Source organism: Zosterops lateralis (genome assembly GCF_965231275.1).
Source record: "Zosterops lateralis genome assembly, chromosome: 4".
Taxonomy (NCBI): Eukaryota; Metazoa; Chordata; class Aves; order Passeriformes; family Zosteropidae; genus Zosterops; species Zosterops lateralis.
Genome location: NC_139765.1, coordinates 24,931,089 through 24,949,028, shown reverse-complemented (window position 1 = coordinate 24,949,028; position 17,940 = coordinate 24,931,089). Strand labels below are relative to the sequence as shown.

Here is a 17,940-nt window from a genome sequence, read left to right as displayed (position 1 = left end):
TCATTCTCTTAGTGAAGTATTTGCAACTAACTGGAGTGTTTCTGCTTGTAAAGCTAAGCTGCTCACGGGTTGCCTAAAGGCTATTGCAATGCAGTAATTTGTACTCCATCAGTTTTCTTTGTATGGACTGTTACCACTGAGGCTGGGCTTCCTAGGGAAGTCAAGTACAAAAGACATGGCACAGAGCAGCCTGTTGTGGCAGATGAGTACCCTACACCTGGTTAATTTTAAAAACTGCAATGCTTTTTAGCTACTGCAATGTAGTCACCTGACTGAAGATGAACCCTTTTAAGTCATGGCCAAGGAAAAAGAAAAGTAAATTTTGGATAAATTAATATGTGTCTCAAGAAGAGAATGCTGTATCATCTTATGTCCTGGAAAAGCAGCATGGAGCACCAACAGCAGTCTGGATTAGTGGTGGTTTTATGGACCTAGTTTTAGTTAAATGCATATTGTATAATAAATCCACTTCTGCTCTGATCAGAAAAGTTTACACTCCTGTATTGGAATATCAAACCTCTTATCTATTGCAGAATGCCAAATCAAAATAGTGTGGAAAGTCCATTAGGTGCAATAGCAGAATGGAAAATAAATTTTCCTGTAATGTTTCCACAGAGGCACTAACTTCATAGCTTTAGTAAGTACACCCCAAGCAGCTGAAGTCAGCTCATGAAAGACTGAAGACGTCATGTCTGTACATTTTTGTAAATAGCTGATAATAGTAATCCTTGCTGAGATGAACTTGATATTGAAATACTTCAGAATCCTTTTATTTGTATGAAGTTTAGAATGGTTCCTGTTCCCTGATGCCAATTGTTGAGCTAGTTGTGTTTAGAACTACAACTTTGTACCAAGAGAGCTAATGTAAGAGAACACACACAAGGAGCAGAAATAAAAAGATACTGGAGCAAGTAAAACTCTTTCTGCTCTGAAGCACTCCATCGCCATCCCTTTTCAAACTTCTGCTTCATGTGATAGCCTGCTATTAAAAAACAAACAAACAAAACAAAACAAACAAACAAACAAACAAACCACAACAACTACAAAAACCAGGAGGCAGATCTAATAACCTAGAACAAACATGCCACAATCATTCAAAGCTTGGAACATAGTGTGCCTGAGGGTTAGCAAGCCAAGAGACATGGTAACAAGGGTATTTGCAGAATTCAATTCACAGAATTACAGACGGGACAGTCTCACTATTACACTCTCCAAGCCTTGCTTAGACAAGCATTTACAGTAACTTCTTTGCCCAAGGGCAAAATAAACTGAGTGCTTAGGCAATCTTAATTAAAAATAACTAATCCAGGTTTATTGGAAGTGTAACAGTAGATTCAGTACAGCAGAGCTGAATGCAGGCTAGCTGCTCTGGAGGATTGTGGAGGCAGAAGTGAGCAGCATGCTGGCACAGCTAGAACAGTACAGTACAGCCAGAAGGGTGGTCACAGCTGGCTCTACTACATGTGCCACACTACACACTGGTCACAGGACAGTTTGTGAGCCACACGTGGGAATCTCTGGGCACAAAAACCACTGCAGACCAAAATGGACACCTCAGGTATCCCATGTTTGTGTCCTATAGAAAGTTAAGAGTTTCACTAAAGAATTAGTAATTTCCTAAAGCAAGAGCAATAACTGTTCATTGATTTTAGTCATCTTGCACTGCAAGACAGGTGGGGTATGCCAGGGATGGAAGTCTAAAACCCAAAACATCCAGCTGTAGCCTTCATAAGCATGACTAAAAAAAGTAAAAATACTGAATACTGTACATAACAAGGGCTCTCTCAAAAACCTGCTAATCTTCTATTTTTAAAGCACAGATTTGAGTACAGAAGCTTGCACAATAGTCTGACTCATATTCATTTAGAGAGGTGGAAAAGCTCTATGCCATCTCAGTAATTTAATTGGGATAAATGTTTGCAGCCTTCTGGGGAACACAATTTGTTTTCCATTTTTAAACCAACATTTGCTATTACTATTTAAAAATTGAAGATCTGTGTGTGCGGATTTGTTAAATACCAGCTTTTTTCCCAAGGGACTGGATACTGCTTTCCAGTAATGTTTTTTTTTTCTTTTAAGATCTGCTGATACTTGTAATTGTGATGGTGGACAAAAACCCAATTTGACTATTAGTACTGATACTGGCTGTTTTGGAGAGTAATACATATTTATACCCTCTGTTAGGACACAGACTCAACCTGCTGCTTGAATTTATGTGGTGCCATTAGCACAGATCATTGTGTTTTCTTACTCTGAAGTGAGTTCTGCTGTCTTTATGATGCAGAGACAGCACAGTCAATGTTGCAAAGGATAAGGTCTAACTTCATTAAGGAACTAGCAAGGCACAACTCTGTCCATGTGCAGTGGGTGACCTGAGTTCACAGTGAATTTAGTTCTGCCTTTAGCTACTGTCAACAGAATCCAACTTTGCAGAGATGTTTCACAACTAAGTAGAAAGTTTCTCCACTGCTAGACAGAGCAACATTTAGTTGCTGTCTCTTTCATAGCAAGATTAAACAGATACAGCACCCACATAAGACAATCAAAATTCTAAGTAGACAGAAGTAAACCAGGGCCTTCCTCTTCAGCTTAGCACTCATTAAAGTATCCAGTTAAAGCATCCATGAGCTCTTGCTTCTTGCTTCCACACCTCAACCCCAAAAACCTACATGCATCCTTCAGGGTAAGTACGGTGAGCTTGCCCAGAGTGCCCTTCTGCACATGACTCCTCAGCTCATCTTTTGAGACTTCTATCTTGGGCCTCTTCTCAGTTTGACCACCAGAAGCTAGAAAGATACATTTTAGATCACAAAGATTTTAAAAATTAGACATCAATGTTTCTTATACATACCATAGTTAACTGACATTAGCACATGGTGCTTTACAAACACACACTCACAGACCTAGTTTGCATGTTTTCTTTTAAGAAACAGGTGTCAATATGTAAGTCATGCAGTATTTCATTGATAGGAGTGATCTTAACTGAAATATGAAACTTTGTGTTCTAATGAAAACGTCACCCTCCAAATGAAATTTTAAAGGGATTCTTGCTGAGACAGCAGAATGCAATGATTCCACAGAGAACTCAGCTGACATTCACATTATGCAGCCTTTCATAGAGGCTCCCAAATTACACATGGACTTCAGCATTACTTACACATTTAACCCTTAAGATGCTCATCTTGAACTCACTGAACAGCCCATGCATAAAAGTCTGGTCCCTCATCAACACAAACTGAAAGCATGAATGCTTTTACTATTCTGTTGTAAAACAGACAGTTGCTAAAATTATATACACATATTCTGCAGTCATTTACCCATGTTACTTCCTGTACTTCACTGTGCCGTTTGTCACTTGAGCAACTCTCCAACTGAATACCACAATATTCTCTACTCTCTAAGAATCAACACTGGATATAATACTTCATTGTAGAGATTGGCAGAGTTGTTGCACAAGCAGCTTCTTTAAACTATGAGACTAACTGAAAACAGAGGCTTCACAACAGACATTATTTTGTGCCTGCACCACCATTACTTACCTTGTTTCTGCATTACATCAGGATTGCAGCCAGGGGGATAAACCAGCTGCTTAAACTCATCCACCAGGTTGCCCAGCCTGTGGCTCATCTGTTCAGACTTTGGCACTGGCAAAAGATAAAGATTTGCCCTCTCAGAAATAGTGTGATCACAAGAACGTCTACAAGGCCATCCCTGTTGCCAGATGAACTACTGGCTCATCTGATGGGGAAAAATACAATGCTCATTCTACAAAGCCATTAGTGTATGGAACCACACAACACTTTGCTTTGTAGGATCACATTAAACATTCACCAAGAAGGGACTCAGAAAATATGAACCAGCTTAGGTATGCCTAGGTATGAGGTCAAGCACTCAGTTGTAACTTTAGGGTCTACGGCCACAGACAGACTCCCGCGACTGAAGAACGTGTGCACAAAGGGGAACTAACACGTTAATTGTTTTGGAGAAATGATTACAACATGTATGTTTCTTCTGGGAAAACCTACATAAACAGCTTTTTCTGTACTAGAGATGCATGATTTTGGTGGAGATACCCCTTATGCATCCAGCACTAGAATAAAGAACACGTGCTTCTTAAAGCTGCATTGGTGCTAACCAGTCTGACTGTTTTTCACTAATATCACCAGACGCAACTGTGCTTCTGTAATAACTAGTGTCCTGTAAGCATGCAAAAATGCAAATACTTATATTATGATACTCCCAAATGAGAAATTTACAGCTCTTGGTAATATCAAGAGTTTGGACATCTGGAATACTGCATCCAGTTCTGGGCTCCCCAGTACAAAAGAGACATGGAGCTCCTGGAAGGGGTCCAGCAGAGAACAACAAATATGATTAATGGACTGGAACATCTTCCTTATGAGGAAAGTCTGAAGGAACTGGGCCTGTTCAGCCTCCAGAAGAGATGACTGAGAGGGGAACCTCATCAATGCATCCAAGTATCTGAAGGACTGTGCTCCGTCAAGAGCATAGTTCCAGGCTCCTGGTGGTGCCAAGCAACAGGACAAGAAGCAATGAGCAGAAACTGAAGCACAGGAAAAGCCATCTGAACATGAGGACGAACTTTACTGGGAAGGTGACTGAGCATTGAAACAGGTCACCCACAGAGGTTGTAGAGGATCCTTCACTGGAGAAATAATTGAAGAAATACCTGGAACTAACCCTGTGCAATGTGCTGTAGGATAACCCTGCTTGAGCAGGGAGGTCGGACCAGATAACACCCTGTGGTCCCTTCCCTCCTGACCCACTCTGTCAAGACACTTACATTTAAATTCTCCCAGTCACTAGGTGGCAGCACTGCCCCCAGCACAATAATTCTCTTCATTTGATCCATTTATCAGACTGAAATATTAATGAGAATCTTGAAGAGAGAAATGTTCAGAGAAAACATTTCTCACCATAGGAAAAAAGTGATTAAATTTTAATTTTGGATGGTAAAGTGAGCAATTTTTTTTTACCATAAAGTCACAGCAATAGAAAATAAAGTTTCAGTATTTCAGAATTAACACAACCAGAATTCTACATAGTGAAACTGCACACAACTGAAATATTTCTACATTTGGGTTTGTAGTAGAACATATGTGACTTCTAACAAAGTCACAAGTCCCCTACGCTGCCTCCCTTCACATCTACCAACAGTTCTCACTTGTAAAATCCTCAGCTTGTTCTGGTTCCACCATATCCAGCGCCAAAGCCTCCAAATTCCTGAAGTGCTGCTGCAAAACTGGGTTCTCAAAGCTGTCAGGCCTGTCAAGAAACCCCCAAAATGTCAATGCATGCTGCCAAGAAGACAGACAAAACACTTAAGATCTACCACCAACTTATTTCAAAATAAAACTTCCCTCTTTCCCACACAGCAATCCATCGCATCAGAACTGCTTTTCTCTTTTCAATTTACCTGCTCAATCACTATTCTGTCATGTATCAACCACATAAGAATGCTGTGTGAAAGTTGTATGAGGCAAAAGGAGATAGTGGCATTATACTTTAATAACAGTTATGGTGACTTCCATATATCTAGAGAAAAAAATCTCCCACTAAAGTACTTCATAACATTTATCCTAGCTATAATGAAAAAAAGCCCAATTCCTCTTTCTAAAGTGCTCTAATTTAAATTACCTGGGTCTGATCTGCTGTAGAGTGGCAGAACTGCAATAAAATGTGGTATCTCTGCAACAAATGACAACAGCCCAGAGAACAAGAGCAATTCTATGAAGAACTCCAGAACATGCTACACAAAGCATTGTGGTGCCTGGGCATCCAGAAAGATTAAGAATAAAGTTTGGACAAAGCTACTGCAAAGCGAAGCAATTTCTATCAAAATACATCAAAATCTCATCTCAGGAATACCACAGCTGAACAATGTGTGCAACAGAGCAAGCAATGGTTGCTCTTTCTTCCCCACGCCACCCCCTTGCCTTAGTTGGAAAGACAGATGCCTGCTAGGGAGGGGCAGGGCTTCCTTCGGAATGGAGAATTCAAATCTCCTCCCTCCAAATTATTATAATTTAGAAAATTAAAGGGGCTTTCAGGCAGAGGTATGGGGATAGGAATAACATTTCTTTACTAGTATGTATTACAAGGCAAACCAACAACGACTACAGCATTAATAATAAACAGAACCAGGAACCTCGAAGGACTTTGTGAAACAAAGCCCAGGGCAGTCTGATCTCGGTGCCCCTGGGGGACTCTGAGAGCACCAAGGTGGAAAATCCCGGGCTGGTGGATGAGATATATTAGAAGCTACCAGCTACCAGTGGTAGCTGGAAATCAGGGATGTCCCGGCAGAGCAGGGGGAGTGTGGGGCTATAGAGGAGCAAAAAGAGCAGTGCCAAAGAAGCAGCAGCGGCAGGATGGGGCCGGCCCAGCAGGGCAGGAGGAGGTGAGCTCAGAATTCCGGGGCACACGAATTGATGGTTGACTTCCCAGGAAAGGACTTGGTGGTGACAGTGAACTTCTCCCACAGCAAGCAGCAGCCTGGCCATCCTCTCTCTGATGCCCCCAGCCCTGTCTTTACCTGCCCCCAAAACTCGCACTATCTCCACCTCCCAGAGAAATTCCCAGAGATCCAAAGAAGTGTAGCCAGGTACTACAACTCCTCTCCATCGGCCCCTTTGTTCTGCTTAAGTACCTGTAAGTACCCAGTAGCTAGTTTAGTAGCAACTGATGGGAAAAAATTTCTGTAAGTAAAAAAGAGACAAATCTAACCCCCAGCACCCCTGCACCCTACTTATCTCCAGGTACCTGTATTTGAACCGCAGCTTCTGAATTATTTCCTTCATTTTGTCTACCTGCTCTTGGCTGGCTGGCATATTTTCTGTAAAATCAACATTACGTTTGTCATCTGCGTAGGGCAGAAAAATCATGTGGAAACCTATACAGAAGAGAAGGAGGAAGACAACAGTTACACAGAAGCATGGTCTCAAAATAAATTTTTGGAAAAACCAAGATGGTTATTATCCAAGTCTGATGATTCCAAACTACCTACCTGTTTTGTTGTTAACAACAGCAATCCGTAATACTTCCAAGTGCCCACAGGATGACACTCAATCTCAATGTTTGTAACCAACACCACTAATGGCTTTGTGAAAGACATTGAGACTAAATTCATCACTAAGAGTTGGATACCAGTGACTTATTTTTTATGTAGGACATCAACTAGTCTACCTCTCCCACATCTTACTGGGTATAAGCTTGAAAAAGATTTGTTCCAAAATCAAGTTATTGCCCACATTATTCTGAAATACTTTACTTTGTACACAAGCAGTGTTACTTCTCTACTTTACATTCTCCCAGAAGATGTTTTGCATTTAAACAGGTGAAAAAAGGCAAAACAGCAGGAGTCTGCTCCCTAATCATTCCCCACTTGTCTGACATGGCATAAGGGTCACTGTACGTGAGATTATTTAATACTATACAATGGATTCAAGGATACTACATAATACAGGAAAAGACATTCTGTCTAGTCTTCAAATAGGAAACAAAGGTTTTTCATTTCTACATCAGTTATTTGAATGTGCTAAAATGAGGTAGAAGACAGGGAAAACACTCTAGTTAGGTCATACCTGAGCAAGCACTGATGTGACTAGGGCTTTAAAAATAGATTCAACATCAGATGCTTACACTGACAAAACTGGAAGGCATTTTCCCCAGTTTTAAGGGGGAATAGCACCAACAATATTTTCCTTCAATATAGGACACCACTACACTGACTACATTCGATCATGCAGGGAAAGGCAGCATCTCTTCCCATACCTGGAGGGGCTATCTGCACTTTCTGCTCATCCAGTTCTTCCTCCTGGGGAACAAGGGCCACAAAGCAAGGAGGGACATTCCAGCGAGGGATATATCTGCACAGCATCATCATCTCCCTCTCCAAGCACTTCATCAATAGGGCATTAAACAGCATTGTACTCCCTGCAAAGGAAAGAGTGAATTGGTCAGACTGATAGCTTTCCTTCTTTGTTCTGGAATATAACCTTAGATATTACAGTTTCAAAACCTGTGACTTCCGTAAAATGCTTGCATTATTGTGAAGGAAAAAAGTAAATTTTAGAAGGGAGAACACTCAAAATGGACAATGTTAGTGAGCCTCTCCTGACTAGCAGTAAGACTTCTGGTGGAAGAAGTGAAATCACTACCATCTGTGCAATGCAATACTGTGAAATTTTATCTACAAAGTCTGTTTCTGTTTGGTGGGACATCACAACAGAAGCAGTGTTGTATTTCACTGGGGAATGGTTTTTCTCCCAGGACCCCTGAAGCCTGCAACCATGTAGTTTGACCCTTCCTTCCTTTCTTGACCTAATTGGCTGAGGTCCAGCTATCTTTTCCTGAGCAGACTAGAAAAAGCCCTGTTCTTCCTTGTTCGCTCTCTTTCCCCCTGGAAGCCTTCGAGAATAAACGCCTTGGAATAATCCCAGGGGAAGAGCCTCTTTTGGAATCTTTTGTCTTGTCCCTGAGATATTCCTCCAAAGCCTCTCAAGGCTCCCTTGAGCTAGCCAAGGAGCCCCAGGAGGCTGCAGGGGGATATTTCAAAGTACATCATAGACCTTTTGTGGAAGTTAACACTAAGAATTCAGACTGCAGTACTCTTCCTGAGGCACGCATTTGCCTCAGATGTATTTCACCACACATGGCGGTCAGGGAAAGACTGACATACAAGTAAAGTGGCTGAGACAGGAAAATGCAACTAGAGAAGCAAGCCATAAGGGCTCTTCTTTAGTCAGACACTGCAAAGCCTTTGGTCATAACTCAGGCCTCTTTATCTACTGCTAGACGGAGGAGCTAAAAGTTTTTTCTTATTACTGCAGCTTGGGATATATTTCTAGATAAACAGATGTATGTATATGTAATATCTGTATAAAGTAATTCGTGCTTGGAAATTAAAGAATCTAAAATTGGAGGTTCACAAGCAGCGACCAGGGAGAGCTGATTTGCAACTGAGAAGCAGGGGTGGTTCTGAGGAAGAAATACAAATTTGCAACAGAAAAGAACTGCTGCAGATGGAGATGAGGCGTTACTAGGGCTGGGCTTGGCTGCACCTGGGTGATTGATACCTGATATGCACCTGGGATAAGACAATCAGAGTCATCATGAGTGTGCATCCCAATGCCGAATCCTTGGAAATCTGATCAAGCTCTCACCCCGCCTAGAAAGCGGTTTCAGAGCACAGAAGTCCCAAAAGAAGACATATGAATATGCCAACTGAGCAAAAGTGGACAAAGAACCCTGCCTTAGGGGAAATAGACTGAATATAAACTGACCCCTCAATGGCCAGATTTGTGAACAGGGAAGGTTTAGTGCGATAGAGGCTGAACGGAGGTTCACCCAATACCGATCCCGGGATTGGTGTTGTCCTTTTTATTGTGGCTTTCCGTGATTGCTCTTTGTAGCGAAATAAAATTTGTTTTTGATTGTTAATCCGGCTATTTCGTTTATAACAGTATACATACAAAAAGGCAAAAATAAGCAGTTCTAAATGTCCTTGCCTTCTCTCTTTACAAGCCTGTAAAGCACTCTTAATTCAACTATACTTCCTGAGTATCAAGTTTCCACTCCTAGCTGATATCGACTTAAAACCAGCAATTATCTCCCCTGGTCTGGAGTTTAGGTTTTTCTTCTTTTGCTATTGGTTGGTTTTGTTTGGGCTTTTTTAACCATCTTTGTCTTCTTGTCAGGTACTATGATCCTTCATTTTCATGAATGGCTAAAACAAGTACTTTGTGACTACATCCGCATTGTTTAATTAGCTACTTGCTATGATAGATATACATGAAGCACAATTGGCTCTTCTGCTATGGAAGAAAACAAGAAACACCTGCAGCTGAGAGGGGCAGTAACAGTTAATTCAGTTCTTCTTAACATTAGCAAGTTTTTAAGTTAGGCAAAGCTTTTACATTCAATGATCCCCACTCAAACACACTAAGAATCAGCTGGTAACACTAATGCAAGGTGGTAAATCTTCTCTTGCCATCTTTACTTACCTCTCACAAGGGACTCTTCGGGATAGATGAACTGGGAGGGCCTGATATGGTGGTGCTGTTTTAGGCTTGAAAGTGGTTTGAAGCCAATCAGAAACAAACCTGGAGAACTGAACCGTTTTAATTCTTCCGTCTCCTCTTTCTCCAGCACAATCTGTCGGTTTCCATATGTCTAAACAAGGGAAGAGCAGATGATGGGGCTGTCAGCATTAAAAAAAATGGGGACCAGGCGGCAAGACAGGGCAGGAAGTGCAGGAAGAGGATGCAATTGCTGTGCTCCACTACTGAAAAGAAGGTTATAGACAAGACAGTGTAAACCCTCCTGAGTAGTGCACACCAAAATGGCAAGTGACAGCCTGTGACCATTATCTCAAGGGAAATTCTACCTGAAGAAGAGCAAAATGCACTTTTCTAAGAAAATGGCTAAGCCCTGATACAGAGAGGCTGTCACATCTCATCTCTGGAGTTCTTCAGAGCTGTCCCAAAAAAACCCTGAGCAACCTGATCTGGTTTTCTGAGTCTTGCCCTGGGCCAGGTTGGACCAGACTTTTTTAGAGGTCCTGTCCAATTGTAAACTTGCTTCAGCAGATGCATGTCAGCTGCCTACTCCCGACAGAAAGAGTGACTGAGAAACAATGTTTCTGTAGCACCATTCATGCATCACAAAATCAAAACCATATTATAGTCCAGCTGCTGAAGGTAGACATCAGGGCTTAATGCTCAGCTTTCTGTTTATCTCCTATACTTTATTTCAAGAAACTAATATCCACTATAAATAGACTTAATACTTAATTATAAGACAACAACTTTAAGAGCTATTAACATGAAAGAAGACACAAAGTGCACTTGTGAGAGTATACATAGCAACTACGTAACCTGTTTTGAAATAAAGCTGTGCCTGATCAGCATGTGACATTTAATTTACATCAGCCAAACTATCAAGCAGGAAGGCAAAACAAAGAAAATTTTATATGAAAAACTCCAAAGGTAACATGCCTTTTGTTTGGAAAACGGCTCCAACTCCCGTGATTCACACTTGTATGGTTAACAAAATGGACTGAATTCATTCCTAACAAATCAAAAGTTGACAGCAGTGGCAATGGCACGAGGTCACACAAGGTCAGGCTCTGACAACCTCATTCTGCCTTACACAAAGAAATGACCTGTGTTCCTGACAGCACTTCCACCAGCAGCTATAGCTTCCCATGACAGTCAGGCCAGGGAAACAACCCACTTTCACTCTGCAGAGCTCACAACACAACCAGCCTGTCCCCAAGTGCACGCAGATGCAAATATTTCTGTATCTCACCTTGAAAGTGCAATACAAACAAATAGCAAAGGAACTGGCATCTCCCTCACACATCACAAAGACAAGAAAAAGCAGGCACATTACAGTATGTTACCTGAGCTCTTTTAGTGTCACTGGCCAGGAGCAAGCTGCCCGTTTTTCCACTAAACATCCTTGTTTTGGTTTTAACTGGTTCATTAGTTTCCCGATAAAGCTTCACTGGATATGGTGTATAAACTTTTTGAATAAGGTTGTAAACACCAACAGAAAGCACCACGTCGTTGCTCAGATGCAGATTTAGCCTATGTAAAAAAGGAGATACAGACTTGAGATTCCTGAAAAATCACTACTGCAGAAGAAAATCACCTCCTCATGTAAGTTATTTCCTCTGACCTTCTCCTGTTCTCCTCCCCAAAATCACATATCTCTTTGGAAACATACTATTATTTGAGTCATAATCTCACTTGCCTAAAAATAGTCTTGCACTATCATAATTTCTAGTCATAAAAGTTATCTAACCGCAAGTAATTTACCATATTTCTTTGACCTTTTTTTCACTGAAGGGCAACTATGCTCAAACAGAGCACAGGACAAGTCCCCATTTCAGTACCCCAATTATGCTTATTGTAATGCCTATGAATTCTCATAGCTGTTTAGGCAGAAGGCAAAATTCTCCCCCAAAAAATACAGTAAGACAAACAAGACCAAGATTTAAGAAAACATATAAATCAGATGTTAGAGAAAAAAATTGGACGTAAAAGTTTAAAAATAGAGGTAATATTCAAGCTATAAGAGCAGAACAGTGACTTACTACAAATGACTCTCTTGCAAAAGGTACCACTGGTATGGGATTGTTCCTCCCCAGCTATTAGAAAACTTGAGGAACATTCCCAGAAAAGAAAATAAAACTGTGAGCAGGAGCAAGAATGCCAGTGACAACAGCTTGGGTTGGGATACTTTATAAATATTTATTGGGAAAAAAAAAATTAGGCCTTGAATTTCATTCCCTTACTGTGCTTCCACATCATTCTGCTATGAACTCACTCCCTAAAAAAACAACTGTTATGGAGCATGTGGTTCCAAAACTACTCTTTATCTACTTTGTCAAGATCCCTTTAATCTTTCTTAAGTATCTCTAATCTTCTAGTAGGAGATTAGAAATATCCAGGCTGTGTGAATCCATGCCAAGTACCTAGACATACTGGCAACATATAACTATTTAATATCAGGCCAAAATACCTAGCATTCACATTCAGATTATTTTTTTAAAGTTAGTATTGGCAAGAAAAGCCTAATTCCAATCAGATTTCACTATAAACTATTTTTTTATTTTGCAGCTTTTTAGGTAAGTACTTGGCAATTATGTTTGGGGTTTTTTTAAACAAATGGTAATTTCTGGCCAAGCTTAATACAGGAGATAACACATACAGGAAAAAAAAAGGTCCACTCAGCTCTTCTCATCCACAAATATCCTTGGAAACTAAAGAAGAAACACCAATCTTGGACTAAAGAATTAAGATTGAGGAATGCAAGCACTGATGCATTCAAAGACCAATCATTCCTGAAGAGGAAAGTGAGTTGCAGTCTGAAAATAACATCAGGTGCCTCTGCTAAATGATGTATCATAACTAGGCACAAACCTGACTAAAGTCCGTTTCTTTGTCTCCTTTGCTCGTACTTTCTTCATGAGATGTTCCAGTTTCTCTGACTCTTTAGGTTGGATCCCAAGGTCCTCATCCTCTGCTACATTTATAATATCCCTGTAGAATAAAGAGATATCAAACCCTCCAGGCTTCTTCAAGTGCATCAAGTCCAAGATGATACCTAGAAACAATGGAAGAGATAGGACAGGATCAAAAGCTGCTTTTTTCTTGCAGCAGCATGTATCTCAGCACTCTCAGATTTCTCTATCTACACAAATAATTTAAGTAAGAATAAGCTCCAGATTGTCATCTGTACAAGATGTGCAATATTCTAGAGAAAGGGGTGATTCTAGGGCAAGAGGCAAAACACATTATTTAACTTCAGTCAAAACAATGCAGAAGAGAAAATGTTTCCTCTCTAATTAAGAATCTGGATAGCATTGAATATGAAACAGCTCTGATAAGCTCCTGTAAAACATAATCTTACTTCAGGCATAGGGAGGAGTAACAAGTTCAGAAAATCCCATTTCCCTTAGTTTTGGGGCTAATGGATTAAGGAAGCTTCTAGATCCAGGACATCTCCTGAATTCCAAAAACACTGGTTACCTCAGCTACACAGTTGAACTAATGCTGTCTACTCTCTGAGCTCAGGCTGATGTCCTTCAGATAATTCAAAATGGAACCATTGATTTTGTTTTTGTGTTAACTTGCTGTTATTATTCCCTTCATGAAAAATGCTACAATAACAAAAAAAGTTTATTTTCTTGGCCCTCTCACATCCTCATTTATGCTATCAAACCAGAAAGAGATCCTAGAAAACAAGTGCAAGCTACTGGATACCAAATCAGAAAACATAAGGTCTAATTTAGATTAGATAACAAATTTCTAGTGTGGAAACTTTCAGAAACATTCCTCAGTTTCAATGATTTTACTTTTTGTCCCATCACAAACTAGCAATGCAGTAAACATCTGCTGCAAAGATTCATCACGTTTATTGTGTCTAAAATTAAAAGGGGAAATAATGACCTGTGTCTCTCAGATCACCAGCTCTAGTCCTGGCAAGCTTGGCTTTGGCACTGTCATTGGCATGAGGATCATCCTCATTGGTGAAGAGCATGATCCTCTTGTGGCTCAGCCTGACTCGGATGCCACTGAAGAGATTTGAGCAGGCCCAGAGGGCTTCACCCAGTGAATAGTCAGCGTTGTGGCCAAAGTTCTCCTGGAAAAGTGCTTGTCCTTCATCTCCCCTGTATTGGTCCAGCTCTAGAACACGCTTTGCACCTGGAGAGGCAACAGCATTCACATGCATTAGAAATACTGAAAGTATGAGCTCTTCTAAGTATGCACTGGAAGTCCCTTCCAGCTAACCAAGGAATGTTCCCAAGCACCTCTGTGGTAGTGTCCTTCCAACACCTGGCTGAGAAAACCGTCCAGCATGGTCTAACATCTGCAATATCACAAGCCAGTTACCACTGAAAGCACCTGCTAGGGCCAAAAGGACACAAAATGCCCTGGCACCAATGAGAGCTCTTTCTGTGGGGAAGGGAAACAGACAAATTTCAAAGTATTGCAAACCCTCTCCACTGAATACCAAATGCTCAGCAGCAAAGGCAGCAAACTGCACCTACTGCAGAGGCACGGCAGACTGCTGCACCACCACAGAAAAGAGAGGAGCCTAAAATGCATCCTGCATCTCTACAGCATGCTGGGAAGTTGAAAAGCTCCTCCTCCTCCTTCCTCGCCCCTCATATCGGAGAGAATCCACACAGAGATGAAGCCCACAGATCACCATGCAGAACACAGCAACATTCAGGCCAGGTGTCCACAGCCTTGTTGCAGCTCTGAGGATTACTTCAATGCAGCTAGGACTCCTTTTCCCTAAGAGCAGGTTCTGTTTTCTCCTGTTACTCTACAATGGGAGACAAGCTTTCATTTTTCAGCCACTGCCTTCTGCAGAGCTTTTTCCTCTTTCACTTGAACTCTCTAGCACTTACAAAATCTCATTTGAAAATCTTTTCCTCTCCCTTGACTATTTTATTTTCCTCTTCTCGTCTGTCCTTTAATGCATATGTTCATAATTATGTACTCCATAATAACCACCTATAGCATCTCTTCCTTTTTCAGAGCCCACTGCTTTCCAGGGGCAGCAAATACACAAATCTGTTCCTTTCGAACGGATGCCTTAAGTTTTAGCTTTCATATTTTCGAGGCTCTGTACTGCATTGGTATGTAACTCTGAACTTCATATGAAGTGTTAGCAAGTTCTCTTCACAGGGTAGTTAGGCAAAACAATCCTTTTCCAGCCTGAGAGCCAAGGATACCGTTACAACTTCAGGCCCAAAAAGTATAAACAACAGCAAATTGAGGAGTGAAAACTGGGAGGATGGGACTACATAACCTGAAGCTGTAACTGGACAATTAACCCAAGTATGTAAATTGACCAAAACTTACAGAAGTCTGAAGACTTGTGGCCAGGTGTCCATCTTGGGTGGAACCACAGCCAGGCTCTTGTACTGCCAAGGTGTATCCTTTGAAGGCCTCTTTAATAAATACCTACTTTATTCCTTTAGCACTGTCTAGCCTCTGTTCCAAGTAGCCTCACAAGGCATCAGAACACCACCCACCTTTCCCCTGCGCTGTTTTTATCCACATGGCGAGGCTACTGCCTCTAACATGGGAGAGGGACAAGCAGAGAAGGAGGAGGAAAATGGAAAAGCAAGACTGATAACACACTCTCTGCCAGAAAAGGGAGAAGAACCTAAGGCAGTCCTATCAGATCACTAATAAATTCTGAAAATAGGACAAGGCACAATTCTTTCAGGAGAAGCCCCTGTGTCATTAAACCTGCACATCCTGGTTAAAAAAAAAAAAATCAAACGTCTTCAGAGATAAAGGCTGCTATTAAAAGTTGTAGACAAAATTCCCCAGAAGACTCTCAACTGTCAGACAATCTGTCACCACTAGCATGTATTCTTTGCACTTCTCCTACTGCCTTTCCAATTCAGCAACCAGCACTTGTTATCAAGCAGATGGTATGTAATCTTAAGAAAGAGCAAAACTCAAGAATTGCAGAAATTATTATAGAAATCAAAGATGGAACACCCCAAACAGGCTACCATATTGAATCACCTGTTCTAGCTGACACTGCATGAGCAGGAGGGCTGGACAAGATGACCTCCAATATCCCATCTGACCTCAGCCATTCTGTGATATTCTCAGCTGGCATCTGTGGTGCCTTAGCATGGCATGGACACACACTTTTCTGATAGACATTCAAGAGTTCCATTGAGATACTCTTAGGTTTAGCAGTCAGCAAGTGAAGCCACCACATTAAAATATAAGAAAAGGCATAGAAAAGGATCTGTACCACCTCTAAGAGAAAATGCTAGGCTCTCATGAAGTTTCTAAGTAGTCAATAAATATCTAAATCTATCTCCACCACTTTCATGGGGTGACTTTATGATGCTGAATTGTATCCCCATTAGTCTGTTTAGCTCAGGAATAAGTTCTGCACATTTAAGTCTGGTTCCAAGAGTGAAGGGAGAGAGAAGAAGTGCCCAGTTTGTTTTCAGAAACTGCACTCGCTCCCCCGCATTTTTCTCTCACAGACCCTCTCACTGTCTGCAACATAGACAGTGGGAGAGAGCTCTCCTTTGCTTTTTAGTTAGGTTGGGTTTTTTTTAGCTAGCTGAGGCAGAGAAGTTCCCTGGACTGCTGTTTTTCTTTTTCTCGGAAGTGTTCAAACCTGCTCTGGACTGAAAACCCAGAAGAGCACCAGGAGCTCACACCTGTGGCCCACCAGGGCCTGGCATGCAGCATTTTCCAGTGCAGGTGGGACTGATAAGAGATTGAGTGAGCTACACCCCATGAAAAGGACTTTCCGAATTTGCCATCTCTTCAGAATAGCAAGAGGTTTTATTGTTTAATATTGTTCATTTTTTATGCTCATTAATACTTTGTTAAATAAACAGGGGTTTTTTTTCCACTTTTTCTCCAAGGAAATCTTTTCCCGAACCAGTAGGGGGAGGGACCCCTTTGGAAGTTTCCTCCCAAATTTGCCCTAAAGCAGAACAACCATCAACTGTGGATTTAAGTAACAACAACTTCTCTAATAGCTCTCTTAGAGAGATTAGTTATTGACAATGCTACTACACTGATTTCTTACTCCATCTTTTTACACAACCTTCATACTACTTTACCTGGATTGTCCAGCTCCTGAAAGACATAAATGTGCTTGAAATCTGCTGAGTTCTTGTTGTTTTCTGTACCATAGAACACAACACTTAACAGGTCCCTGTCACTGCTGATAATTTTGCTGATATACACATTCCGGATGCACTGAAAAAAAACGCACACAGGTCAAAATTAGAAGGCAATAGTTTTCAGTAGAGAGTGCGAAAGTCTTGCCTTCAGCAATTTATCCATCGCCACCTGGATGGTCATGTCGAAAGGAGTCCGTCCGTTCCCGTCGGATTCGAACATAGCCTTGGAGGCATCCACCAAGAAGATGAGGCTGTCCCGGCCCGAAAACCTCTGGTCCTCTACGGAACGGGGGAAAACAGCTTTAGCAGCGGCCCCTCCGCCCGTGGAGCCTCCAAAGCAGGCAGCAGGCCCCGAGCTGCCCTCCGAGAGGGGGTGAGGGGCCCTTACCGACCGCCTCAGCCCCTTCCTCTTCTTCCTGCTGCTGCTCCTCCCCGTCCTCGTCCAGCCCCCCGCCCCGGTAGAAGGACCCCCAGCCGGCCATGGCGCCGCTGCCGGAGCGGCTCCGGCGGATCGCCCCACACGCCGCAACTGCACCGTACAACCAACCGCCGCTGGCCGGATCAGCCCGCCCCCGTAACAACGCTGACCAATGGCGAGAGCGAAAATGCGCTGGGCCCCGCCCCAGCCAGGGAAGCCGCCCCTCCCCTCCACGCGGATTGGCTGCAGTGGGGTGGCGGAGGGCGGGAGCTTCCACGCTCCGCGCGCAGCTCCGAGCCCCAGCCAA

The 17,940-nt window shown here is 42.0% G+C and overlaps 1 protein-coding gene across 2 annotated transcripts; it reads right to left on the bottom strand.

The window, feature by feature from the left end:
- Positions 1–484: 484 nt before the first annotated feature.
- Positions 485–17,737, bottom strand: XRCC6 (X-ray repair cross complementing 6). 2 transcript variants are annotated; one of them, XM_083858717.1, is made up of 13 exons: positions 17,604–17,737; positions 17,385–17,494; positions 17,153–17,291; positions 13,980–14,234; positions 12,951–13,134; positions 11,426–11,612; positions 10,026–10,194; positions 7,795–7,956; positions 6,784–6,913; positions 5,659–5,709; positions 5,186–5,286; positions 3,540–3,644; positions 485–2,786 (listed from the first exon to the last, which is right to left on the bottom strand). In XM_083858717.1, exons 1-13 carry the CDS (start codon positions 17,695–17,697, stop codon positions 2,590–2,592), a joined length of 1,884 nt encoding a protein of 627 aa, XP_083714843.1. In that variant the 5' UTR covers positions 17,698–17,737; the 3' UTR covers positions 485–2,589. The 2 variants fall into 2 exon arrangements, with proteins under 2 accessions (XP_083714843.1, XP_083714844.1); XM_083858718.1 differs by lacking the exon at positions 5,659–5,709.
- Positions 17,738–17,940: the final 203 nt, after the last annotated feature.